This window comes from Amblyomma americanum, chromosome 6 (assembly GCF_052857255.1).
Source record: "Amblyomma americanum isolate KBUSLIRL-KWMA chromosome 6, ASM5285725v1, whole genome shotgun sequence".
Taxonomy (NCBI): domain Eukaryota; kingdom Metazoa; phylum Arthropoda; class Arachnida; order Ixodida; family Ixodidae; genus Amblyomma; species Amblyomma americanum.
The window spans coordinates 27,280,306-27,307,835 of record NC_135502.1 but is presented as its reverse complement, the minus strand read 5'-3'; the positions used below and the strand labels follow the sequence as shown (position 1 = coordinate 27,307,835).

Sequence of the window (27,530 nt, the reverse complement as noted above, 5' to 3'; positions counted from 1 at the left end):
TACTTCACTTCTCTGTCAGATGGATGTAATGTGTGTTCTTTACACATAGTCAAATTGCTCAAAAGGCCAGTGGAACCAGTGGCCTAGACTGTCAAACAACGCCATGCATCAGTATTGGATATTTTTTATGCCCTTGCTGACCAGAGCCTTAGCTCTTGAAAGGTGCTCAAGATTTGCATCATTTCCATGTTTTCTGTTGCCAGATCAGTAGGTAAAAAAGACTTTAGGTTATGGTGGCAATGGGAAATGAAGGTAATATTGATTGGCAGTCTCTGCAAAAAAAACGGTTATTTTTAAACTGCCCAGCATTGCTGATATGGAAAAGAGCTGCCTGGGCTTATCTTCAAAAGGTACAATGCTATCATATCAGGTTTATGATCACACTGTTTCAGCTGGAAAGCTTCATGTTAGCAATGCCCACTGAAGCCATATGGCATGTTCCTCATTTCAGCTTTACTATTTTTAAACTCCATCCTAGTAGTTCATCGCAGCGCTATCAAAGCTGCGTGAGCGCACAGGCAACATTCTGAAGCTACGGAATGCAGTGCCAGCATATAATAGGCATGGGACGGCATGCTTTAAGTGTGCATGCATCAAACGCTATTTCATATCGAGCCTTAATGTATGTTTGTGGTTTGTACGCTATTTTCCACATTTATTGTGCGCGACTCCTGCGTGCTCTAAAACATCTTTTCCAAAATGGCAGTGCCTTTCAAAGCAGGGCCCCTCGCCTTGGACTGAATTCATCATTGTTACTGCCGTTTTCAGTACGTTCAGTGCCCATAAATGGGGCACCAGGCTTTCACTTCGTCTCATCTCGCCTGTAACAAAACATATGAGCAATAAATTTGCTTTATTTTTTATTTAAAGTAGCAATTCTGCCGCTTCTAGTCCTAAAGCGGAGAGTGCGCCACTAGGCCGAACTTATCGTTGCGTCTTTGTTTGCATACGCTTAACTAAAACTGCGAATGTGACAAATGCCTTAGCGCTGTGCAAAATGCTTGCATTTAGCATACATAAGCGTGTATATGCTCGGTACTCAGATGACGTCGATTTATTCTTTTTTCTAACCATATCTTTGTGCGTTGCGAGCTGACGACATGGAGACTGCTAGGGCAGATGAACATATTTAACATGCTATCCTGATACTGACTTGTAAAATGATGCATGCAATCATGATAAATCTGGGTGGCATTATCATAGGTGCCAGGCCGTATTGCCGCTGGCATGCCATGAGTAGCTTGGGCCCACCTCCTGGCAATTAGTAGAGACATTGTTGGGGAATTTGTGCCTTACAGCCAGGTAAGCAGTCTTCTTGGCCTCCCTGCCTGCCATTTATGGCTGCAGATGCAGAATTCCGATGTATTGTTAAACGCATTAGGGTCTAAGATGTGCTTGAAAACCCTCAGCATAGTTCCCGTCGTTGCTTTTATCAAAGGGACACTGAGGACAAACTGAAGGTGACTTGTATTGATAGGGTACTGTGTTATAATCACAGAGAGACCACTTTCAACAAAAATGAAGCTTTTATAAGATGGAAAATGCTGAAAAACGAAGTACAGGTCTCTCCATCAACGGCTAATTCTGCAAGTAAAATGTGTGTTTTTCACAGCTTTTTGGGTGCAAATCCCTGAGGTTATGTTACATTGTTTTATGTTACATTGCCTTATGTTACATTGCCTTTCACTTCAAAGCGTTGCCTACCCACCCTTTTTGGTGGGAATCACGAGTTTGAATTTACTGGTGGGAAGATTTTTTGATCCAGCTTTCTCGCTGATAAATGCGTCATTGGCTACTGGGTGAATGTCATTATAATCAAACAATCAGTTTTTACTGAGAACAATAATTGGGTGAAGTTGTCCTCAGTATCCCTCTGATGAAGGGCTCAAAGGGTCTAAAAAGGGTTCTAGACTAGCTGGACATTGTGCATGACATCTAAGGTTTAAAGGGGCTCTGAAATGCCTTCCGAGGAGAGTACATAAACTCTCCCAATCACTACATTGTGTTGTCATTAATACCTGAGCCAAATAATACGCTTCTACACGTAGCAGAAAACCCACAATCATGTGTGAAAGTTGGCAAGCCCTTTAGAGCGACATTTTAAAGCTCTCACTCCACTCTGTGTCGCACTTCTATGTATGTCGGTTTAGAGATGGCTATTCGTTAGATTTTTTCAGACGGCACGCAGCTACCATGGCTATGACCGGTCGGCCGCGTCGCTCTGGTAGGTCAGGAAGCTCCACCCCCGAGCTTCCTGAGCCAAGTGGGTGCGGCGGGTGGAGCAGCACTGACCTTTGAGTATGCAAAAAGTGAGGAGAGAAGAGGGAAAGGAGTGAAGACTCTGAAATTAAAATTTTGACTACAGATAACACAGCTTCTAATTAGTGCATTGAAAAAATTCTTGGTGGAGGATATTCGTGAAGTGGCATCCTTAACACCCCAGACATATCGCAGCTTTATTGAAAGCCCCTTCCAGAGTCCCTTTCAAGCATATAGATTGTCATGACATGTGTAGCGGGGATGCGCACTGGAGAGTGCCAAAGAGAGGAAAATGCAAAAATTTGAAGCCATCAAGTGGAGTCAAGTTTTTTTCCACAGATGTGAGCTCTTTGGATACATTGAAATGATTTTCATACCTTTAGTCAATTAACTTTGTCAAAGTTGTCATTTTGTAAATTGTCAGTGTAGTGAAAAAGAGGAGCTCTTTCGTGAAAGACAGAGAACTTAGCCAGTGCTGACATGCTATTCTGCTTTGGGAAGTGGTTTTTGGGAAAGAAAGGTAAAAAAAAAAGAGGTTATAGAAAAAATATAAAAAATTAAAAATAATAAAAAGTATGAGATCATTGCATTGTATGTACAACAAAGGAGAATGCATAAAAGTTATTAGAGGTAGTGAACAAGAGTAATTTCCTGCACAAAAAAGAAAATGGTATTCTTTCAGAGTGGTACTTTTCTGGGGCATGGGTTTTTATTTTTTCATTGTTGTCTGCGCAGTTTCCTTGTCACAAAGCACTGAAATATCCACAAGTAATCTCACCATTGGCATAATTCAATTAGCCCATGGATTTACAGGTTGAGGGTAATGTCCCCATTTAAAAGTGTGCTTTTATTAATTACGAAAATGTTTAAGAAAGAAAAAAAAGGCACAAGATGGTTTAGTTGCCATTATCTAGTTGAGCTCAGCTATTTGGCTGCAGCTTCTGCTTTCTTATGAGTTACAAAAGCCTGTAGGAGAGAAAATGGGGCACAAAATGGTTTATTTGCCATTATGTAGCTGAGCTCGGGTATCTGGCTGCACCTTCAGCTGTATGACTCACCAGAATTTTATGTTACTGCTTCCTGAATGAATTATTGAAAGCACATTCTTGTTTAGGGCATTTACCTCCTTTAACGTTCAGTGTGAGGTTACAAGCTGCATTCTAGCTGTTCACACAAGGTCCAACAGATATGGGTTTCGGTGCAATCCATATGCAGTTTTCTTAGAACTTGCGCTGCTGAATGATAAGCATTTCAGATGTCCTGAATGCGGTTGATTTTGATTGAACTGAAGCTGACCTATGTTTTCCTTTTCATCCAGCAGTCCTGTGTAGTCTTTTTATTTTCTATATTTTACATGCAAGCGACTTAAATGTACCCAGTGATTGCATAGAAAGGGATTGCTCATTTCATATAGACATGCCTTCTTAATTTAAGGCCTGTTGTTAATCTGCTTGAGATGACTATGTTTGGTGCTACTCAGAGTTAAAGCAGCACTGTTCAGGAAATGAGTATGTGCTTGCAAAAATGTTTTATCCTGTACATGATGTTTTAGGATGTCCCTTGTCGGAAGACTGCTTCATGTACAGAAAGAGCTTCAGTAGTGATGCAGTGCTGGAAGTATTGGTGATGATCTAGTGCTTCAAGTCTAGAATCTGCATTTGTACTTAGACCTGGTACTGTGCCTGTATGGTCATCTGCTGAACAGTAAATTATGACGCATGTCATAAGCTAAGGTATTGCTGGGGCAGTGCACCTATCATTGGGGTGGGCTTCTTCCTGCGCCATGATTTAAGTGAAACTTATAAGTTCCTTGTGGCACTGTGGAAACTAGAGACCTCAGCCAATCAGGAGAGTGCATTAAACATGTTCAACCGTGCCTCGTCGCCTGCTGGTCATCCTCTCGTGGCATATGCAGATATGGCTAGAAAAGAACATTAATAGACACTCTACACACTTCAGAAAAGCATATCCGCCACTTTTGTACACTAAACACAAGCATATTGTGGGACGCTACGCTGTTTGTCATATATGCAAATGGAAACGCCACGATAACTTCAGCCTAGGGGTGCAATCTCGATTTTAGGATGAAAGTCATTTTTGTCAACAAACCGACATTCTTTTTTAGGCCTTGGAGCGCTATCGAATTAAAAAGTAAAGCAGACTTATCGCTCTTACATTTTGCTGTGAGATGAGATGAAACGAAAGCCTGATGCCCGATCTATGGCCGGTGAACATACTGAAAAGCTGATAAACAGTGATGAATTCAGCGTGAAAGGTCCTGCTTCGAAGCGCGCTTTAATATTTAAAATGCGATTTTAGCTTATGCAAGTGTCATGCATGTTAAACTGTGGGAATAGAAAGCAACGCGAGTATACTTAAGGCTTGATTTGAATTAGCGTTTGCTGTATGCGTACTTTAAAGCATGCTATTCCATATGCCCATTTTATACTGACACTACATTCTGCAGAGTCAGAACACCGCCTTTGCACTCATTGCAGCTTTGGTAATGCTACAACAAACTACTGCGCTTGAGTTTAGGTGATGTAAAGGATGCTTATCATTACAGGTTGGACCAGACAGGTGTCACATGTATATGACCATTAAGGAAAAAGTTATCTTCCCTTGTATTATGGCTGCATAAATTTTCATGTTCCCAACATGGCGTGGCATGATGTAATTACTACTGCACTTACCAGCACAGAATGCGAGTGTATGCTGTGCCTCTGTGCATGTTCTTTGATCTGCTTTGCCAGATGCTTGTAAAGAACTGGTAGCAATCAGCCAATATACTATCTGGCAAGCACATATTTAGGATCTTGCCTATGAATGTTTAAGCATAGCAGCGAGTGTTCACTAATTGGGCCCATTTTTAGCTCGCCGAATGTGTGCAGATGTACACTTTACTTCATTGTGCTGTCGCAGTTTGTTGACCTCTTCAGGATTTGAACAGGGAACTAAACAAAACAAAACTATAATAATCAGGCATATTTGATGCAGCAATGACATGTGAAGCACAAGTAAGCTTGGTTTTTTAGTGACAAGTTCTCTTTTTGACGTGCATGACTACACCAGAAAATTTTATTTGCATGGACATAGTGATGTATGTGAAGTGCCAGTATTTGTAAATTGCTTGTGTAGGTTTAAAAAAGTCTGATTTACTAAACAGCAGTAGTTTTGCTACTGTGCTTTGCACTGGCTCATTTAACCACTTGGCTTCAAGTGTGCCTATTCTGAACTCTGTGGGCCCCTTCATGTCTCTACGCTTGTACTCTACATGTAAGCTCTATTCCAAATGCCAGCTCATTGAAAAGGAAAAAAATTGCAACCTTTGATTTCGCTTATGCTCAACAGTTGCATGCTGGTGCTAAATTGAAATTTGACTCTGAGCCCTTTTTTTGCTGTTTGATGCAAAATTGATTATTGGGGGCATAATTTCATTCAATGACTTCACTTTTAATGATTAGTCATCCCACAGGTGTGCTGCAGATGAGCAAAGTGATCGGACATGAGTCCTTGAAGTTTTCTTGGGTCAGTTGACATGAGACCAATGGCGCCAGTAACTATGGACAGGCTCAGGTAAACACTGTAGGCTGCACTTTCCTGTGGTCCTAGGTCAGGATGGGCTTGGTTTAACTTTTCACTGCACTGGGGTTTGCGAGACCACTGACACATTCAGCTGGAAAAAGTGAGCTGCTTGTAACACCTCATTTTTTTTTTTTTTGTGAAAATGGCATGTTACAGAGAGGGGCACTGATTGCCAATGCTAAAAGCAAGGTTACATATGTGTGTATAGCTTTGTCTGAAAGCCTTCTGGCCACAGGGCCTGCTTTGTAGTTGCGTAGGGGAGGAGGGCACTTACAGCGCCCATGAAGCTACCAAGGTCCTGTGAGGATGAGATTCCTCATTGGCCTGTGGGGATTTTGAGCTGTAAAGGTGCCATAAGGACCAGACAACAAATCTTGCAAGCAAACCCCATGTCCTGAAGAATTTTGATGTAAAGAATAGGAAAAGGCTGGCTTTTAAATGGTAGGGCTTCATGCAGGATGCAAAGCTACACATTAAGTTGGATAAATTGTTTTCATACTTCTGCACTTTCATAGTTTAATCATTGAGTTATATGAACTAGAAAATTCTAATTTGGATGCTTTTTCTCTGAGATGAGGCTCGCTGCTGTTTTGCTGTTCCTATTGAAAACTTGATATTTTAGTCTTTGATGCCCTAGACGGGATCAAATTAAATATAGGTTGGCTGGCTCAGGCCGCAGGTTTCACTCTTGAAGCTGCATTGTTGAGCAACCCCTCATGTAATGCCCCATACCAGGGGCCTTTGAGGTATCAAAAAAAAAAAAAACTGTTAGAATGTTGTGGAATGTTGGCACGAGTTTTGCAGAAAATAAACATGAGTGCACATACTACATAATGCAGCACCTTACAGTGCTTAGCATTGTGCCCTCTGTGTGGAAGAAATAAAAATTCAGCGAACAAAGCCTTAGTTTCAATGTGATTGCAGTAAAAAGGTTTTCCATCAAAACTCAAAACAGGTTTGGTGTACTGCTGCACCTCCTTCCAAAGTAATATTCTCCTACCAAGCAAATGTCTTTCTTGAGCTGCAGTATTAGTCATTTCAAGCATATGAATTATTTTTACTTAAAAAAGTTATGTATGGTTTTATTGGGCTTAACATCCCAAAGTTACTCAGGCTATGAGGGAAGCCACATAATTTTGTGTGCTAAATGGGAAAGACTGCCGTGACGCAGTTTTCTCAAGTTGTTTTATTAAACAGAATGGGCCTAGTATGTGCTATCAAAGGACTATAGGCACCAAATATTTGCTTGCATGTTTTCTTCCTTCAGATGATGCATCAGGCATTAACATGTGGTATTCCTCTACAACCTCTAAATAAATTAAAATTGAGTTTCTTCTCTCATGCTGTTTTGGTTTCATCTACAGAACAGTGGCTGTGACATGTAGTTGTTCTTTAGGTCATGTGAGGCATAAAAAAACTGCAATATAACTGCTGGTACGGCATTTATTGTCATGCCAGCTTTTGAAGTAGGCTGGTTTAAGTGTTGCAATGAATTGAAACTCCGTGTCAGCTTTTATATTGGTGTCTTTTTTTTCTGCCTTACATGACCTAAAGGCCAACTGCATTTCACAGTCATTTTTCTACTGATGAAACTGAAATCTAAACAACATGAGAGATGAAATTCAATTTTAAATTATATAGAGGCCATAGGTGAATGCCATGTGTTGATCCGTGTATTCCAGTGTCTAACACACCATTTGAAAGAAGATATTATGCACCTATAATTATGTGTCATAGTCCTTTTAAACACCAGCACTCGCTTTATAATTGGTCTTGCTGCAGGCAGTGTGAGCATAAGTGCTGCATTCTACAAAGAACCTTTCAGAATACTTATTGTCATTTTGTATGGAGAGCTTAAGTTGCTTACAGTAGAAGTTTCTTCATTAATGCATTGGAAAAGTAATAAAGTAATGGTGGACTGTGACAGTTGTCTTTCACAACCAATCATTGTTTTTGATTGGAGTAAAGAATAGGGTGAGCAATTTTTTTAGTTTCTGCTGGTTGGCTTACGTGCGAATTCTCATACAGTTGAGGTAGCAGTGGCAGCACGTATTTTAATGAATTGATTGAGGGAAGTGCATTTACACTTCACCTTGTGAGTGCATAAACATGAGCAAGTGGCTACAACCTTCAGACAAGAAGAGGGAATTTGCTATTGGTCAAGGAAGTTTATGGGATGTGGATGCACAGGAAAAAATATATTTCTAGTTTGTCAGTCAAGCCAATTGCCTGAAGTGCCCGAAGGTGTGTGGGAATAACCATGCTCCATCAGCTGGTAACACTAACAGGTGGCAGGGCTATGAGGCAGCACAGCAATATATTTATATTTTTTTTCCAAGAGCACATATTCCTTAAAGGGTAACTTTGAATGCGAAGAGCTTTTGCCAGTTACTGTCCTTGTCATCTTTAAGATAAAAAGAAAAAGAGGAAGCGTTAGACTCGTAGCCTAGGCTGGCTGTAAATAATTTATAAAAAGCAAAAAAAGACAGTGGTAGTACATTTCTCTGTTTACATCAACAGTTTGCATGGCCAGGGCACACATATCTTATGTTTAAAGGGACACTGAGGAGAACTCGATCATTTTTTTTTGTTAGCAAAATCTGATAGTTCAGCATTTCATGACTTTGTTGCCGCTTGTCCGGGCGCGAAAGATGCATTTATTTCAAAGAAATTTGGATTCAAAGTTGAAAAGTTTTTCCCGCTGCTCTGATTCAAACTCAGGGAACTCTTATGACGCCACGGCAACTCTTATGACGCCACAGAACGGAGTGACGTGCAACGTGTCGTGAACGCAGACACCGTGATTTTTGACGGCTAGCGGTGCGGTGCCCTACCTTCCTTTCCCAGCCTCAGAGATTCGTGGTTTACATGAAGTAAGGAAAATTCCTCCAAGGTGGCGCCTCTTGTCCTAGGAAGTCATCACGCTTGTACTTGCGAGATTGGCCTGTGGCGGCGATACCTGTAATTTGGTTCTTGCTATTTTCTGCATTACAAGAGCTTTGTTTTCAGTAAGAGTGGCGTTTTTGTGATCAGGAGCTGCTATTCTATCGATACAAGCCAACTTCAATTTCTCCTCAGTGTCCCTTTAAGCATTTTCCATGCCCCGGTACACTGCATGCTACTTGGTGCAAAGTTGGCATAGAATGGACATGAAAGGCAGCATTGCTTGAGGCTGTGTGTGGAGGCAGCTGGCAGCCATGTTGTATCTTTTGCAAAGTGATGATTTCTTTTTGAACGGGGGCTACTAGCCATACATGTGATTTGGTGTGCATGAATGTTTTAAGGTTGCACTCATTCATAAAGGCGCTTCAGAACTTGCTCCTGCAGAGCACTGCTGCACAGCCATTGTGATGCCTCACTGCAATCACTCATTAAGAGACATGGCAACGTGGAGTACATTCAGTTTCGTGGAGCTGGGGACATTCCCATGTGGTTTTAGTATTACATAATTGTGCAAGGGCACAACTCTCTTTTTGCCCTGAGCCAATAAACACTTTCATAAAAAAAAAACATTGCGGGGTCAGGGGCACACAAATGGGTGAGAAAATTAAGGGTGACTGGTGATTGTTTTGGTTCGAAATGTTAGGCTTGTTGCCTGCCACACAAGTCGCAGCAGCTTAGAGACTCCAGTGTCTGCAAAAAAAAAAAATGCTTTTGACAGCTTGCATCATTTTCTTTACATGTTGCCTACAGCTGTGAGGTATACCAAAAGAACAAGGGATAGTAGTTCTCATTTTTGCCACTTGGGCTTGTTGTTATATTATTGATCATAAAGGGAATTTAATTCTTGTAGTATTTATATTCCACAAAAGCTTTGTGGTCTTTTTTCCATCATATATATCAGTGGTATATATAATGCTGCTTCTGCTAGAATAGAAGCTGCTAAATACCCATTACAACAGATGTCGAGGAGCTGCTGTCATGAGCATCTAAATAATAATAGTAATAATAGTAAGTCTGCATTTGAGCATCCGTTGGTAGATAAGCTTATTTAAACAGTTATTTCCATGTGGTGTTTTGCCGTGTAGACACTTGCAAGTGTTCATCTGAGCAGAGATCACTGAATAAGCTTTGGCATTGCTGTTCATTTTGTTTGGAAGACCTCTTTTGTTCATATGGCTTTCTTGACAGAGTGCTACAATTCTTTCGAATCCACATGAGCTGTTCGACCTAAGTGGCACAGGCAGTGCCTGGGATGCTCGTGTGTTGAGCATCGCTGACCTGAACGATGTGACTCCAGACATTACACAAGCAGTAACGAGGCAAACTTAGTGAAGGTCATCGCTATCTGTCATATTAATGGCGCACAACATGAAAAAAAGAAAAACATCACGGAAGATTTGCAAGGGTGCACTGTAAAGATTACAGTTGGCCTTGATAGCAAAACTGTAAATTTCGCACGCCTCCAGCTCACTATCAGCTTGAGATTATACTGAGCACATCTATACATTTGCTGTATTTTAAAGAATTGTGACGTCAAATTGGGATGATTTTTGAACCTGATTAACTCATAAATTATGCATCGAAAAGCTGAGCATAGTTCAGAGTGCATTTGTCTTACTGCTATTGATGCTGGCTGTTCTCAATTAAAACTGAATTCTTGAAATCACTGTGGGCGAGTGGCAAGACTGGAAGGTTTGCTGGTGTTTTTCACTGTTAACAATAGGCACTAAGCTCTAACCATAGCTTCATTTTAATTTTTTTGCTAGTAGTGTTTTAGCATGTTGCAACTATAGTTCCAAGTATTGTGCCGACCTTGCAGGCTATGGTTTGATGGAGAGAGCAGTCTCACCCATAGGTATTAGTAGATGTGTGAAGGTGTGTGCATGTTCTTTTGAGCAAATGTTTGGTTGCACAGTGGCACAACGCTGGAATGTGTACTTATTGCTTGAAAAGTTGCCGAGTTCTAAAAATAAGTGTGCATATTACCTAGTTGCCAAATATAGTTATCAGTAGGGACTTAGGAGAAGCTAGAAATAATCTCATTTTATGGCCTGTGCTTTTTTTACAATGTATTACCTGGGGTGGGAAGAATAATGAGCTGCAACTAGTATTGCTTCAGCAAGCATAGAATAGTACGAATATGCGCCAGCATAGGGCTTACTGTTTGTGTTGTTCTGCTTTAATGTTGATATTGTTTGGTGCTTATTTTTGTGCTAAGCTTTGATTTTGTATTCTCAGAGAAGACGAAAGGACCTTTTTTTTTATATTCAACCGGCAACATCCCCACAAGAGGCCCTGTTTGAACATATTTGAAGGTTGCCTTTGATGTGGAGCATCAGTGTTTAAAGTGGTCCATTCTGTGTGGCTGTTTTTGTCGGCGTGGCACATGCACACTTTTTCTCGTCATGGGCATGTTGTTCTGCATGACAGCTGAACTTGGCTGGACTTGAGAATGTGACAATGAAAGCCGCCATCGGAAGTTTTACTTATGTGACAGCCAGCGCTTGTGTTTCGTCTAGGTGCCACACCAGGTCCACTCACAGGCACACCTCAGGCACTCGCACACGTACGAAAAACAAAACAATAGGTGGACGCTCTGTGCGCACAGATGCCGTGCGGTAAGCACCGTGGCCCCCTCTTTTTGTGCGTGTGTGCTGGCACGGGAAAAAGAAAAGGAAGGTTGCTGGAGCACTGACACCTTTGCCTGCATGCATTGCTTCTCACATGTGACATTACAAATGCATGTATGTTGTTGCATAGTGGTTGCTCACTGCTGAGTGGGACTTTCCTTTTGTGTGATGGAAGCTTTGATGGGCACCCGCGCAGTCACTGACATGTTTGGGCATTGTGCTGCTTACTAACCTGCCTATTTTAAATATTCCTTATGTTGAGTGATGCGTAGCAGTTGCATTGTTTGAATCGCTCATAAAATATATATCACTACTAAAATGTACGCGAAGCAAAGATATTTCTTTGGCTACTTTTGGATTTGTTATTGCTGTGAGGCAGTGCGTAATATTTTGCAGTCATTTTCTTATATTGTGCAGAGTTGTTTGGTGGAATTCAAAGCTTTAATATAATTTCTTTGCTGCTAAGGGGTGTTTTGTTAACAGGACACGGTGCACACGTAGCTTGGGCGATACTGTTCAGCACTGTAAAGCAACCATCTTTTATTGCTTTTATTCAAGGGCCACAGAAAGAGGTGTTTGAGCTTGGCTTTAAAATGCTTGCACTATGTAGAGTACAGGCCACCGAGCGTCTATGCCGCGTACGAGACCTCAAAAGCGAGTGGGAAATTGACAATAAATTTTTTAAAATTCCCGCTTTGACACCTCGCCGCGACGCGCGAGGCTTCCACGCGAAAACCTGCCGGGCTTCCACGCGAAAACCTGGCAGACAACGTCACGTCTTGCAAATGGCGTCAGCAGCTGGGGGTTGTCATTGGTTCACAGCGCCAAATTCTTTTCGACGTCACGCGCTACTGCGGCCGTGGCCACTCCGCGCGGGGCGCAGCCGGCGGAGGTAGGGGAGGGGCCGAGTGAGTGGGGCCGGCAGAAGAGCGCTGCCATTTTTGCGTGCGAGAATGGGAAAGGCGCGAAGATGCGGAAGTTAAAATTTTGTCTGCGTATAACTCAGCTTCCACAAAACGCATTAAAATAATTCTTGCTGGAGGATAATTATGAACCGTCGTCTTTTAACATCCCAGGCATATCGCACCTTTATTGAGACCCCCTTTCTGGGTCCCTTTAAGGTGAAATCATGCATATGTGTGAACTCAAGCTGCCAAATTAAATAACCTGAGAGGAGGCGGGAATGCAATAAGCTGCATTGATAAATCAATGTGCATGACATGCACTTGCCCACCATTTGTTCCGTCCTCACTACTAGCATGCTGTCATGTTTGACATTGCTGTTTTTTATGTTCCTTAAACCCAATCACTGCTTTACATGTGCTAAGAGAGTAACAATTTGCATGTCTACTTTGTGATCAACTTCTTTGTATAGGGTCTCTCCCAGCCCCATCAATTTCTTTTGAGCTAATCATTAATTTTAGCATGTAGCATGTGTGTAGGGTGTACACTCCTGCTTAGGCAGTAAAAGAAGTCCAGTTAGTTTCGTTATAATGTAGAACTTATTGCTATTTCAAGCCATAATAAAATCATAGTTGAAATTTGCAAAGAAACACAAATCACTCCAATTTGAAAGTTTCTAGCTTTGTAGGAAGCCAGACTTGATTTTCCGCATAGGTGCTGCAGCTTGTTTCTTGGACACATTAAAATTAAAAGCCTGCCTTCATATTGCTGCAGGAGGTCAACTGTGAATTAGGAGGCAGCTATCCTTTCTGTTGTGCCTGTACATGTTTTGTGCCTTCATGTGATGTTATATGTAATGGCATTTCTGACATGTTACTAGCAGAGTACACTCATTAAATTTTGAGATTTGGTAGTCACCAGACTTACGGAATGCATGCCAAGTGTGTGCAGCTTTTTTTTTTTTTTAGCATAGTTGCGAACCGATTTTTTGGACCCAGCGGGACCCGGAAATTGGTCTGTATAATTTGGACAGTTCGAAAAATCCGTGAACTTCAAAAAAATCATTTTACTGAGATGAAATCAGCTTGAAAAAAAAAAATCGGCAATTTTACCCTCTGCCATATTCCTCCCAAAAGCGACAATAGCTTGTGTCTGAGCTGGTGTCTTGCTTGCATCTGTCTGTACCGCAGGCGTTCGCGCTACTCCACACACGCCGATACGATTTTTGCATCCTAGAGGTCGTGCCGCGACCTATTTCATAAACGGAGCAGCAGTTTTGTGCAACCCTATCGCAATGCACACCTCTTGCCGCCGGTCTGCACAAACATTCTCGGTTCAAGATATCGGTGCACGCCGCGCGAGTCGAGGACAGAGCCCTTATCCTGGGCAATGATGCTCTGCCATGCCCGGTGTACCGAGAGAGGGAACACGCGGGAAGCCGACGGCTTCAGTGACCTCCCCCTCCCCCTCACTTCCCCGCTCCCCATTCTACTGAGGGTGATGGTGTCTGAGCCGCTATGAATGTTCCGGCTTTCGCGTTATCGGCGTGATCACGTGTTTTATCTCCGTAGGCTGTACCTTGCGCTGCCGTCGCTACACAGGACTTCAAAAAGATTAGTGTGCGCGGTCACCTCCTCAAGTGACAACAATGAGGAGAGAGAGCATAGCGCATTCCGCGATCAGCTGCGTGTGCGCCTGCCGTGTCGGAAGCAATCAGCGCGTGGGCAGTGGTGCACCGCGGAAGCGGTTCATTGTAGCGGGTCACGCTACGCTTTAACTCTCTAATAAGACATAGAAACTGCCATTGCTACCCAAGGCAATCCTTCGACACATAGAATTCAGAATGGCGCATTCCTCGGTGGTGAAAAGTCGTAGCAAGGTGAAGCTTTGGGCTAATTGGTATTGCACTTTACAATGAGACAGAACAGATACACAGGGCGAATAAGACTTTTATTCATCCTGTGTTTTCGGAATTAGTCTCTTGACAGCAGCAAGGCCTGAAATATTTGTCGTGAATATGTACACATTCCAGTGACTTGTGTGGCGGTTCCACAACCAAGCCCAATATATCGCACAAGTTCCAGTTATCGGAGTCCGAAAAAAATCGGTCAGCTACTGTATATACATTGCGACTTCCGTCTGTTAACTTGGCCTCCTCCCAAAAGATTGTTATCTATGCAGGGATCGCAACTATTTTTTGTAAGCAAAAGGTTACAATCAATGCAGGGTTCACAACCATTTTATATAAGCAATGCTTTCTGAATAGAAAAAATGACAACAGCTTGCTAAAACAACTTTCTTTTCCCTCGAGCCTTTACAGCATTGGAAACCTGTATATGCCAGCATTTGACTGCACAGTGCAGTTTGTGAAGGAATTTCAAACTGAATGATTTGTTAACTCAGGTGAAACAAGTGTGTATACATCATTTTAGTTAGCACTCGTCCTGAAGACTTGAGGAACAGCAAAAGACCTTACAGAAGTGCTTGAAGAATGCTTATCCAAAGAAAACCAACTCTGAAGACAAAAGCTGCACCATTCATCCATTTGAAATGAAAAGTGCATTTGGAATGTGGGTTTTGAAAGCAGTCATAAATTGTGTGTGGTGTGTGTATGTGTGTGTGAGGAAAGATGGTGTGTGGCTTTTCATTGGAGCTGGGGTGGATGGTGCCAATGCTGCATTGAAGGGCTGGTTCTTAGTCCGCATGGCCACGTATGGTTTTGGAGCACGGTGTGCACATTGTTTGCTTTTGCTTCCCTTTGCGCTTTTTCTGTTGTGCACAGTGTGAGTGTGAGATGTGACCAAGAAATGTCTTCTGTGTGCAAGTGTTTGAGGTTTACTTGCAAGAAATGAAGTGCAGTTGTCTCCTCATGCATTTTCGTTTGTTGTTATTGTCAAAAGCATGGCAACAAGGTTTTTTTGTATAAGAAAGGACTTTAGTGGGGTTTAGTGAAGTCTGAAGCTGCTCTGTTAGGGCTGACTACCGTGCCAGACACATGATTTCATTGGGAGGGGTTATAGCCCCCTTGGAACAGTGTAGTGTATTGCTGGGCATGGCCGTGCACAAAGGGAATACATCCAACGAAAGTCTGCATTATTGTTAAAATTTAGGCTAGCTGGAGAAACAGATCATGAACTTGTAGCAGAGTAAACAGTCATCTATGAGATAGGTTAGTGAAGTTAGGATAGTATTGAAATAGAGGAAGGCTTTCTGATGTGTTCTTTTCATATTACTATTGTACTTGGAAGTTGGGGCTTGTATATATATGCAGTGCAGTCGCTGTTTCTTTTTTCCTTTTCACTTTCTCAGTGTGTTTATTACATCTGCTGGGATTTACATCCCTCAAAAAGAACATTTTGGTGCAGCATTCATGCTTTTATGTTAGGGTTAACACATGCAGCAGTTTTGTTTGCTGATGTAATATTACTAGCAAGTGCGTGTCCATTATGTGCACTGTGGTGGCAGGTGCCTTTAAATTTGCACATTTTTGCACGTGCAGGCTGGGCAGCTTCAGTAAGGGTGATGCACTGCCGAAACGGGAGGAGCTACCCCACACGGCTGATGGGTACGACACTCAGGGTGAGTTGCACGTGTGTCTCTTCCATGCATATCTGGGCATCCATCACCTTTCACAAGTTACTTGTAAGAGTTTTGGTCAGAGATTGGCATAGATTAGCATTAGGCCTGGATACTAATCAATTTTTTTATTTTTTAATGTCCGCCCATTGGTGCTACCTCTCATGGTGCGTCATTCATTGCAAGTTATGTTCAGTTACACCCAATATGACTTGCAACACGTGGAATGTCGTTCTAGCTAGCTGCTTTCATGGAAGAGCGGGAAGCCGATAGGGATAAAACTTATGCATGTAGCTGTCTGACAAAAGGGTAAGGATTTCTGTTATGTGCATTACACGAATCAACTGCTGTAAAGCATGACCCAAGCTACTTTTGACTCTGATGTGTTGTAAGTCACGCTGTGTGTGACGGCACGTAACTTGATAATGCCTCAAAACTGATATTATGATTGTTCATAGATATTAGCGCGCAGCTCTTAGGCACCCGTTCCTGGCTTGCACGTTGTCATTGTTGTTAGTGTAACTGGCAGAGCTATAGCAAAATGGAGAGCACGGCGAACCGGCAGAACTATAGCAAAACGAAGAGCATGGAAAATCGGCAGAGCTATAGCCATGTGAGGAGCATGACAACCTGGCAGAGCTATAGCAAAGTGAAGAGGTGGTGAAGGATGAAAGTAGGGCAATAACAAAGGAAGGGCTATTATGAAAAGGTGGAGGAGGGGGTAACGATGGAAGAGACATAGGTGGAAGCGTCAGGTGAAAGTGGAGGAGGAGGGTGCTGCGGGGCAGACGTGAGAGGTTGCACTCAATCTGCACCGGCTGTTGCGTATTGACTTCCTAAACACATTTACAAATAGCTGTCATGTTTAGAACATGTACCGCCACTACCAGCGCATTAGTGACTGCAGTGGATGTGGTAGCAGGCAGATACCCCCACAACCCCTCCGTTTCAGGTGACACACATTGGAGAGTCTGAAAAACGATGCACTGCCTTGATTTCTTGTGCAAAATTGTAGGCCCCTTATTTGTCACACAGGTGTGTGGCTGATTATGTTTGGATCAGCATAAGATCTATCCAAAACTGCTAGTCACAACTTGAGTCAGGAGCCGAACCATCAACCAGTACATACATAGGGGCCGTTTGTGGAGTCTATGCCATTTACCATGGGAATGGGCACACTGTACGCTGAATATGCGGGCCACTCACCTTGTGGCCCGCTCCAAATAAACGTCCTTTGTGGCTTCAGCGTTCCTCTTTGAAGCAATGAGACAAGCATGTTGCAGCGCATTCTCACGCGGAGTAGAAAATGCGAGAGAGGACGCTGCAACTTGGCAAGGGTTGCATTGCGCTGCTCTACACTATGGAGGAATGTTTGTTCAGTGTGATAGTTTAGAGACCTCGTGTGACAAAGTGGCAATGGTTCGCATTGTACTCTTAATGGTAGCTTAATCCCTTCAGCTGCCAATTTAATCTGATGAAAGGAAAATTCTTCTTTTGCGTAAATGATGATCAGTAGACTAAGCAGAAGTAATGTGCAAAAAATTATGCAAAAATATCCATTTTTAAGCATATTTTATTCGCATCCACATTTGTGGACATGGCACCTTAAACCTGGTACATGAACATAAACACTGCAACATTTGCTTGCCTTTTCTAACAGATCGTTAGAAATTAATAAATGTTTAGCTGTGAGAATATGCACTTCAGTGAATTATTCTGTAGTTCATGACTTATAAAACAGATAAAAACAGTCATTCTGTGACGGCAAGCAGAGGAAAATTCGGTATTTCGAGCACCGAACGTGGCTTTAGATGTGAAGTCTTCACGTTGGCACGGTTGTGTAATTAACGTGTCCAGAAGTTGGGGCCAATGGTTGCTTCCATCATAAGTAATGCTTCAAGTCCGGCTGCATCGAAGGGGTCTCGATTGATCCAAGGTCAAAATGGTAAGAGCGCGGTATTCAAAGTTGGAAATTCACCATGCGACAATATGAGGAGGCTTAGGTCGCGTCCATATATGTGGACGCAGTGCCCGATGGAGTTAAGCGTTGTCCAAGTTTTTTGCCTTGGTATACCGCAGCATCAAGCAGCGCTCAAATTTTGCATTAGGGGGTAAAGTAATTGTCGGTCAATTTTTTTTCAGTTGATTGCTTATCCATTGTTTTTCAAAGCGATTTCGGAAATTTTTGCCAAAGATATTGTGATATGAAGAATACATGCTACACCAGTCATCTCAATTATTTATTGATGGTGAGTTATAGATATCCCTGTGAGCAAGTGAGGTTTGAGGAAGCCAGGGGCTGGGTCATTGAAGTTGCCTAGTCTTCCAGCAGGCATGCCTTGGGAGATCCATGTAGACAGTACCTGGCTTAGCTACCTGGCTCAGCTGTTAACATATAGGCGGCGTTAATGTTAGTGGCTCCTGCTTAGTGCCTTGTTCACTAGTCAGCTATATGCCACCTAAGCTAACATGTAAAGAGCATGTCATTGCATGGGCAGGACCCAGTTGTTGTTTGCTTTCCACACAAAAAAAAATAATGCCCTTTCAACACAAGTGGCTCAGGGCATATTGCCTTTCCACCATTTTTGGCATATTTTATTAGGATTATCTGTAACACAAAGGTGTTTGGTAGTGCTTGTTTCTCGGGTGAGTTACTTGTTCCACAAAAAAGTGTAATAATTTACTCTAACCCTTTGTTGTTAGTGGTTTGCGGCACATTGTTAGTCTTTCCTGAATAACGAGCTTTTTTTATCTGTTTGTGGCTCCGACCCCCTGGCCTTATTTGACTGTTAATGTAACATAGGACTTGCATGGCAACTGTGAACTGGCAAAGACAGGCGGCAATGAGTGTAAACTTGCAACTAATTGCTTACCGTTTGGCTAATACACCTCTCCCTGGTGTAAACAGTGTGACGTCAAAAAGGTGTGGCCCGATGGGTAAAATCGTCCACTTTTATCTCTGAACTGGTTTTTCTGGTGTTGAGCGCTCCCCCGCTGCCTTTGTTCCCCGATTTGAGATCCCTCGCAGTTTTTCTTCTCCCAGTGTGAGCCTCATTGATACAGTACGTGTTTTGCCCATCGGACCAGAGACACGCGCGCTGATGACTTATCCCGGGAGAGATCTATTGAAACGACACCTGAGCACTAACCATCTGCAAGTTAATGATCTTGTAAGGGTGGTCGAACGGGCTAGTTGGTAATTCATGTTCTGAAAAAAAAAACAGCGCAACGTTTATACATGGACTGAGAAAGATAGGATGACACAGCGCTGTGTCATCCTATCTTTCTCAGTTCATGTCTTAAGTTTGTGCTGTTTTTTTCCAAAGTTAATTATCACTGTATGCCTCGTCTCTGTCTGTTCCGTCTGTGTTGTGGCGACAAAATATTCATCATGCAGTCCGCCTGTTTCCTGCATGCAGATTTATTGCATAGGTTGCCAGTGATGTCAAACTAAGTCCTTAGCCGGCATTCATTTGACTGCATCTGGATGTGTGTGCACTGGTGCAGGTGTCTTACTGGTCCAGAGGTGCCTGATTGTGCGGCGGGACGAGAAGGGCTACGGCCTGACTGTTTCGGGTGACAACCCTGTCTTTGTGCAGTCTGTCAAGCCAGGTAGGTTTTTCCTCAGATCTTTGAATTTCAGGACGTAGCAAGCCACATGAAATGCACCATGTCATTTGCCTTAGCTGCCTGGCAGCTGCCTGTCAAGTGGCTGGATGGCAGACACATACTTGCTACATCTAATTTGAGGGAACTTGCTTAGATCCCGGAGGGGACACGGTGTTTTGTAGCATGGCTTCTTGTTGGCATTGGTTCCTCGCTTAGTATTTGAAGTCAAATGGCAAACTTGGGGGTACTTATTAATTGTGTTCTGGTTAGTGTTGTTTATTGGTCAGCACTTGGGTATTCATGGTGGGATGTGCATTGCTGCTGCAAGTGTACGCTTGACAGTGTAATCAAAACTTTGTAGGCCCACAGGGGTTTGCTTAAATTATTTGAAGGTCGAGTCACCTTAAGTCTTTTTTTGGTATACTTGTTATGCATGTGAGGAATGCATATTACAGTGCCAACAGTTACAAATGAAAAACGCGATTTTTGAACACTTTGTATGTCTATCTTTTGTAGCTTTTCTATCATCACTTGCTATCTGAAGCCGAATGACATCCATGAAAAGCATGCAATGAATATTTCTGTACTCCCATTTCTCACACAATCTTCTTTGTGAACAATGACACTGTTGCCAAGTGCACTAGTTGAAAGTAGCTTTAATCAAGCTATCGACATTGTACTGTGCACCCGCTTTGCTTTAGTGTTTTTTTTTTTGTGCTCTTGCATCCACTTCACTACTTTATGTCTTCCCCTTGCAGCAAGTGTCTTAAAATGCCATTCCTCCAGTGCTAAAACATTTTTAGGGGAATGGGAAAATATGAGCAAAGTGATCATACTGTGAGAATTAAGTGGACTTGAAGTTAATTTAAAAGATTGTGGGTGAACTAAACTTGTGAAATATATTTGAATCAGCTGAAAGTATTATTTGTACAAGATCAAATTGTAGGTTTTTATCGTATTTTTAAAACTCATGGTCTTGCCTGAGAACAAGGTTGGGTCCTTGCAAAGTTGTATTAATGTTGCATGTTTGAGAGAGCTCATGGCTGATTTGCTAAGGTTTTATATCCGTGGATTTTTTATTTTCATTCCTATTCATTCATTTTCTTGTATCCTTCTTGTTCAGCACACATTTGTTTGCTTTTGGCTGTCAGTGTTGTTAATCAATACTAGGTGTTTCACATCTTGGACTGTTCTATATGGTCAGCTGTTTCACTGGGATCTTGTTTTACTTTTTAAGCAGGTACGTCAGTGCTTGAAACGGCTCTGGAGCTAAAGGCAAAAAAAACCGGTGACACTCCTTTCCTGCATTTTGAATTACTTCCAAATAAATTCATTTTGTTAACCGATTCATGCAGGGGGAGCAGCGGCACGGGCGGGCGTGCACCAGGGTGACCGCATCATCAAAGTCAATGGCACACTGGTGACGCAGTCCAACCACCAGGATGTGGTGCATCTCATCAAGTCAGGCGCCCATGTGGCCCTCACCTTGCTGGGACCGCCGCCTTCTGGTGCAGGCGAGCGTCCCAATGGCGGCAGTGGCAGTGGTGGTGCTAGCACTGTGCCTGCAGCGTCTCCTCCCGGCCACCAACCGCTCGTTTCAAAGCAGTCCTCTGAACGTATCACGGGACCCCAGCCAGTTGACGTGAGTCCATGTTACTTATTTCGCATTCTAGTTGCAACATGCTATCATTGCGTGTATACTAATAAATCAACGTAAGAAATAATGAGGATTTTGTGAGTGAACTTGCTGTTCTGAAGACGTGAAGCAATCTCTATGACATGGTCAATATATTTTCTAGGAAAATCATTCAGTTATACAAGAACGCTCGCAGATTTTGACTAATAATCTTCTGCATATTTGTGATTGAACTGAGCTGATGATCAAGAGCAGTAATTCTGAAATGGCTGTTGATACTGTGGCATTAATGACAGTTTGATGCATGATCCATTCACTTCCAAAAGCTGGAGTACAGTTAAACGTTGTTGCATTCAAGTAAAATATTCGGCAAAAAGGTGTTTTTTTAAAAATAGGCACTAAATTTGAGCCCAAGTTATGGATGCTGAGACATGGAGAGCATGAAGTTACAAAAAAGTGTAATTATTGAATTTGTTCACTTGCTTTAAGTTCCTTACATTGCGATCTGTGGTGGAAAGAGAAAAATTCCCCACAACTTTTAACTTAAGGAAAGATTGTGCACCCAAGGAAAAGGCAAGTGGGCAGTTTGTTTTTTCTTTTAAAGCGACATCTTGGTTTGGTAGCACTATGGGGCATCAGAAAGTATGAAGTTTTCTTAGCAGTACAACACGGCTGCTGATTGTATTGTAAATACGCCTGATGCAAAGGCTGGTAATGGTATGCTCACAAGCTGACCGTAGTATCAGATCGTGAGATTGGTTAGTCAGGGTGCGGACTCCGAAGGCAATGAACGAATTGGCATAGCTGCAAGCCACATGTTGTGGTGTCCTCTGTGATTGCTTGAATGGGGCCTCTATAGTGAGCAACGGATGCGAGTCAGAGTGTTCCTTGTCTAGTCACATTCTCGTGCTGCTCAGCATTACCAGAACGGCCATTGCTATTTTTGCGCTAACCAAAGTTCTAGCCAGGAGATTGCAAAGAGATGCTTCTTTAGTGCAGCATAGTGTGAAAGCGATGGGCGATGGTTTGATCACATGCTCGTTGGGCTGGTGGTGCTGTTTTTTTTTTTTGTAGATGGCACCAGCGTGCTGCTGATGCAGGCGATTTAAATCATTTTTTGGAATTGGCGATTTAAATGATAGGAAGAAGGAAGGTGTGTTCTTTTTTTTTGGATTTTTTTCTGCTCATTCAGCTCTTTTGGACCATACAGATTCAAAGAACTACCGTAAAAACCGGAATATAGGTCGAACTTTTCAAAAAACCATGGTGAAAAGTCGACCCTCATCTTATATACCGGTCATTGGCGGAAAAAACTACGAAAGTCTTGCAACAATTGGCAGCTGGACTCAACAGCGTCGCTCCATCACCATTGCCATCAGCAGCAGTGCCACCATTCTTCATTTCCATAGTTGCAAAGCTATTCTGGTTAAAGGCTGCTTTTTCACATTTTCTTTCAAAATGAGCGGAAGCCGACGGCAATTCACCGTCGCCTTCAAGAAAAGCGCGATTGATTACGCGGAAGCGCGCGGCAACCTGGTGGCACAGCGCGAATTTGGAGTATCCGAAAAGTACTGGCGGAGGCAGAAGCTGCGTATTACAACTTGCAGCAACAAGAAGAAAACATCATTTATGGGCGGACCGCGGTGTATCCAGAATTGGAAGGAAAGGTTGTGCTGCGTGCAAGATCGCTGCCTGTGACTGCCGAATGCATCCGCTTGAAAGCGGTAGAGATCACGCGTGCCTCTAGGCTCACGAGGGCGCAATTCAAGGGCTCGCCATTCTGGGTGCGGCAATTCATGAAGAGGAAGGGCTTTGCTCTACGGCGCCGTACTTCTGTGTGCCAGAAACAAACACACGGGTCGATGGGCACGCGATACTGTTAAAAAATTGGCCGGGTGTACATACGAGCAGCATTTAAAAGAAAATAAATACTGTCACCATTGCGCAACCTGTCGGGTCGCATTTGTTTCAAGGCAAGGGTGTCTTTCGGTACTGTTTCCATTGAAAAACATTTTTTTTTTCATTTTTAGAATTTATTATTTGGGGGGTCGACGTATATTCCGGTCCGACCTATAGTCCGGTTTTTACGGTACTTTGCTATAAGCCAGTACCATGTCAAATCAAATTTTTCGTTTTATAATACAAATAACTCCCATTGAAATATAATGCATGGGCCAACCAAACCTTGCTTTTACTTTGTTTTATTAAACCAGTGTGTTATAATGAGGTTCGACTGTAGAGTATCATGTGAAGATTCATATTTCTTTTTTTTTTGTGAGAAAAGTGCCTTATGAAGGCATTTTTAAGCCCATCTAACACCATCCATGATGTCGTAACAACAGTGTTGGGTTCCAGGAAAGGTGCGCTTTTGGCAGCGTTTGGTCATGATGCCTAGTTAGCAGCATCAATGGCCAGCTAAGCCAACATGACTTGCCCAATGTGGCTGAAATGATGTAGCCGTCCTTCTCGGGTGTAGCTCATGCGACAGCTGATAAAGTTGCCTGATGGTCCCCCCTTCTCTGCATAGTGAGCAAAAAACCACAAGAATTGTGGATTACAAAGCTTAGTCTCTTGCAAACTGCTAGATTAAAAATTTGTATTAGTGCCCTTTTTGCACTGCATGAGGTCCAGATCACTAACCTCTCTTAAAGTTTTGTTGGTTTAAACCGACTAGACTACTTGTGAGCCAGTGTACATTGTTGAGTTTGTTGATAACGAAGGCCTTTGATGAGGCGGAAAGGATTCCCAGTGGTTGCTGCTTTATGGGTGTTGCCCTCTGCTGTGGCAGTGTTCAACAAAAAGGCATTCTGCTTTTTCTTGCAGCTGGAGAAACAGCAGCAGTGTACAAACATCTCGTACCTGACTATCAAGAAGATGCTGGAAAAGGAACAGGCCTATTTGATGGTAAGTACATAGGTGGTAACCCAGCACCACTTCATACGGGCTTTCTCCAAAATGTCCGTGGAACAAGTGCTTGGGTATCGGATGTAGTGACTTTTCGTGAGGAGCAAATGCTGCTTGGTGAATATATTTGGGGTGCACAGGGAGTTATCTCGTAGTGCTCCAGCTGAATTTTTTTATTCCTCTCCTTTCTGTAAAAATAAGGATAGTGGTAAATAAATCAGTGAGGACAGTTCTGTCAGTATGTACAGTGAAATGATTAAAAATGTCAAGGGATGCAAGAATTAACTGGATGTTTATGAGCAACATATTTTTTATAGTGTTGTGCAAATTCTGAAATTTTTGAATGCGAATGGAGCATACAAATATGGAGAAAAAAATGCCTTCAAATATCAAGTCGAATATCGAATGTCTGTTAAGTTTGAAAAAAAAAAATTTGCTGAAAAAGATAAATAGGCATACCTCCTTGTTTTTCTCAAAATAGCCTATGGTCTTTGGAGTCGAAACTAAGCAAAGCTGGATTTACTCATTACCGTACAAAAAAAACATGATGGGCAAAGTAATGTAACTGCTTGATTAGAGAGCATAACAGTATGCAAAGTATAATGTGGTCGGGCAGAATTAGTGACAAAATCAAATCCATGAATTGACACGTGACTGGCAACTGCAGTAGAATCTCGATGATACGAATCCCATGCGGTCACGAAAAAATCTACATCAATCAGAAATTCATGTCTCAGAAACAAACAAATTGCGTATGCAGGAGCATGGGAGATGCATTCATGTAGATCTATTTGCGGCAGATGAGATTTATTTACGTCTGTGCGGCCTACTTGCAGGGTGTACAGAGCGACTGGCGATCGCGGTGTTGGCGATGTGCAGGCCGTGTGCCGCCTTTCGCTGCTTGTGGTGCATACCAAGCGGCTGGCGGTTGAGGTGTCTGCTATGCATGGTCGAGGGTGTAGTCATGGTTAAAGTGGTCATATCATTCATAGTAGCATGGAAGAGAGTTCGGAGCATCCAAAATTCTGCACATTGTGCACAATGCGCAGAATCTGGGGAATCTGGGGAATATTACAAATTTATATCATCCCGAAATTCTTACCAACCGTGTTTGTAATTGAGATTCTGCTGTAAAAATATGATGGCTAGTAAAACCTTATTAATTCTGACTTCAAGTGATTTTAAAAAGTGCCCGAATCATCCGAAGGTTGGATCATCAGTGCCCACACCCTCGCGATAAAGAAGCGATTCGAAAATGCGGTGAAGTTTTGCAAGGAGACTCCATCACACAAGCAGTGAACAGCCCACGATGCATGCACAGCTTTGGCTTGCTGGAAGTACGATGCAGACATAAACGAGAGAAACGCACAATTACATCGGAATGGCGGGGCCAGATTTTTACATGATCACTTGCCCTGCTGGTGATACCTTGGCTTGGCTCGGCTTCGGGAGCCTCATGTGAAATTTTCCAAGTGGCCTTTCCAGCACATCCCACTTCAGCAAAACGAAATGGCAGAGCTCAAGACAGAAAGGTTGCAAAGGTGACAGGATGAGTGCCATGGGCGTGGGCATGAAATATGAAACACATTAACACATTATGGAAGGATCAGACAGAAAATCACATGCTCCAGCGTGTGCTTTTTGAAGCGAGCAGTTGGCCATCCTGTTTTCGTCAAGTGTAGCATGTGGAAAAGCTACTTAACTTGCGAAACTTTGCTTAAGTCCAAGTTTAGCAGCACCTGAATGTGACCGGTGTACATGATAAACAATGGGAAAGAAAGCAAAGAGGGTGCCTCTGCACTGTTTTCATTACACATAAACTTGATCTTTGGGTGAGCTGCACATATGCTGTGTTGGCCATTTTCAGATATTCGAATCCGATATGAACTGAATAACAAATATATTCTATTTGTATTAGAAATTTCTAATATTCCTGCACCCCTAATTTTTTAACTTAGATCCTGTTGATATAATGATAGCATTGTGCATTTGGCATGTACATTGACATGATTTATGAATAACTACTTATTACTCTGAAAGGGTACTCTCTGGAGTTTTTCAGGGTTCACGGATTTTGATTTTGATAGAGATTTACTGTAGGTTCCGCTGTTCATCCTGGTTTCTGCTAAGTTAGGCAGTTGTGGAGTTGTTTCTGCACTAGTCATTTTTTAAGTAGATCATTTTCGTGACCTCACTTCAGGTGATTTCACTGGTGGTGTAGACATGTCAAGGTCAAGTGGCCACATGATTTTTCTAGGCTCTTATCTCCATGTGTTGCCTTCTTTGTCATCTTTCCTTATCGCTAAGGGCAGTGAATTGGAGAACATGCCTTTTCTCCTCTCTCAATATATTGAGGAGGAACTTGTTTGGTTACCTAAACCCAGTGTATACCCTCTTTCCCTCTTCTGTTCCACCAACCAGCAACTGCTTCAGGAATATGGCAAGACATCTTCTGAAAAATGCCAGGCAGAGATGCAGAGTGCGCGCAAGCGCATTACCCACTTGGAGAGCCAGCTGCTGGCCCTGAGGGGATCGAACTCTGGATCGGAGGCAGCTGCTGCTGTGGCCAGTGCACCGCGGTCGCGGGGCAGCATAGAAGCCCGCCGCAGTACAGAAGGTCCTGAAGGACTCCGCTCGAGCTCCTTCCATGTGGCGCCCCACTCGTCTGGCAGTGGGGGGTGTCCTCGTTCAGGACCCCTTGCGAGCTCGGCCTCCCTCGAGAACCTATCCCATGCACTTGGTCCCAGCCCCTGGGTGAGTGCGGTACATTACAGCTGTCTCATCTTTGTGCTGTTATTAAAATGGGTGCAGGCATAAAATCACAATGATGTCTGTATGATGGACTTTATATAAATAGAGAGTCTTGTTGTCAGCATCATATTATGTTGTTACCATTAACCAGCTGCCCTCAAAGAATGTTGACTAGGTGGACCTAAGCTTCAAGAGCCAGTTGGGCTAAGGATTGGCCACTTTCAAAATGTGCCACCTGTGGGTAGGCTAAGCCTTCTGTGTGGAAGCAGTGCATACTGAGGCCTATTATTTTTCATTCTTTGTTTCCCTCCGTTCCCCTTCCCACATGTAGGGTAGCATACCGGGTGCTGCCTAGTTAACCTCCCTGCCTTTCTGTTTGTCTTTCTCTCTCTTTTTGTTTGCCCCCCCCCCCCAATCTACCAAATGTGGTCATGTTGTGCAGGTATGTCCTCTAGTTTATGCATTAGAGGGCGTGGGGGAGGGGATAGGGTGCAGCTGTCATGTCATAGGGAATGACTGCATGCACAGAATCTGCTATTGTCCTGGAACGCATTTGCAGTGATGTTTTTTTTTCAGTAGCACTCTAGTTTAAGAAGCTTTAAATCAAGTGTGATTGACGGCTTTTATTATCATGAGGCAGGTACAGAAATCTAGTGAGACACGCTAGATATCTAAATTAGTCTTTTTGATGACCAGTCAATGTGAAAACTGTTAAAATACTATTATCTGCTTTC

The 27,530-nt window shown here is 42.8% G+C and overlaps 1 protein-coding gene across 11 annotated transcripts in view; it reads left to right on the top strand.

Moving 5' to 3' along the window:
* LOC144136475 (rho guanine nucleotide exchange factor 11-like) overlaps nucleotides 1–27,530 on the top strand; it is a 131,878-nt gene that overhangs the window by 3,800 nt on the left and 100,548 nt on the right. For 5 of the 11 annotated variants that reach the window (XM_077668834.1, XM_077668833.1, XM_077668832.1 and 2 more), the window contains exons 2-6: nucleotides 15,820–15,899; nucleotides 19,404–19,508; nucleotides 20,861–21,147; nucleotides 23,965–24,045; nucleotides 26,467–26,799. In XM_077668834.1, coding sequence (XP_077524960.1) covers nucleotides 15,820–15,899; nucleotides 19,404–19,508; nucleotides 20,861–21,147; nucleotides 23,965–24,045; nucleotides 26,467–26,799 — 886 coding nt within the window. Of the gene's footprint in view, nucleotides 1–5,734; nucleotides 5,836–11,306; nucleotides 11,406–15,819; nucleotides 15,900–19,403; nucleotides 19,509–20,860; nucleotides 21,148–23,964; nucleotides 24,046–26,466; nucleotides 26,800–27,530 lie in introns of those variants that run through there. The other 6 variants (XM_077668828.1, XM_077668827.1, XM_077668829.1 and 3 more) reach the window with 4 other exon arrangements.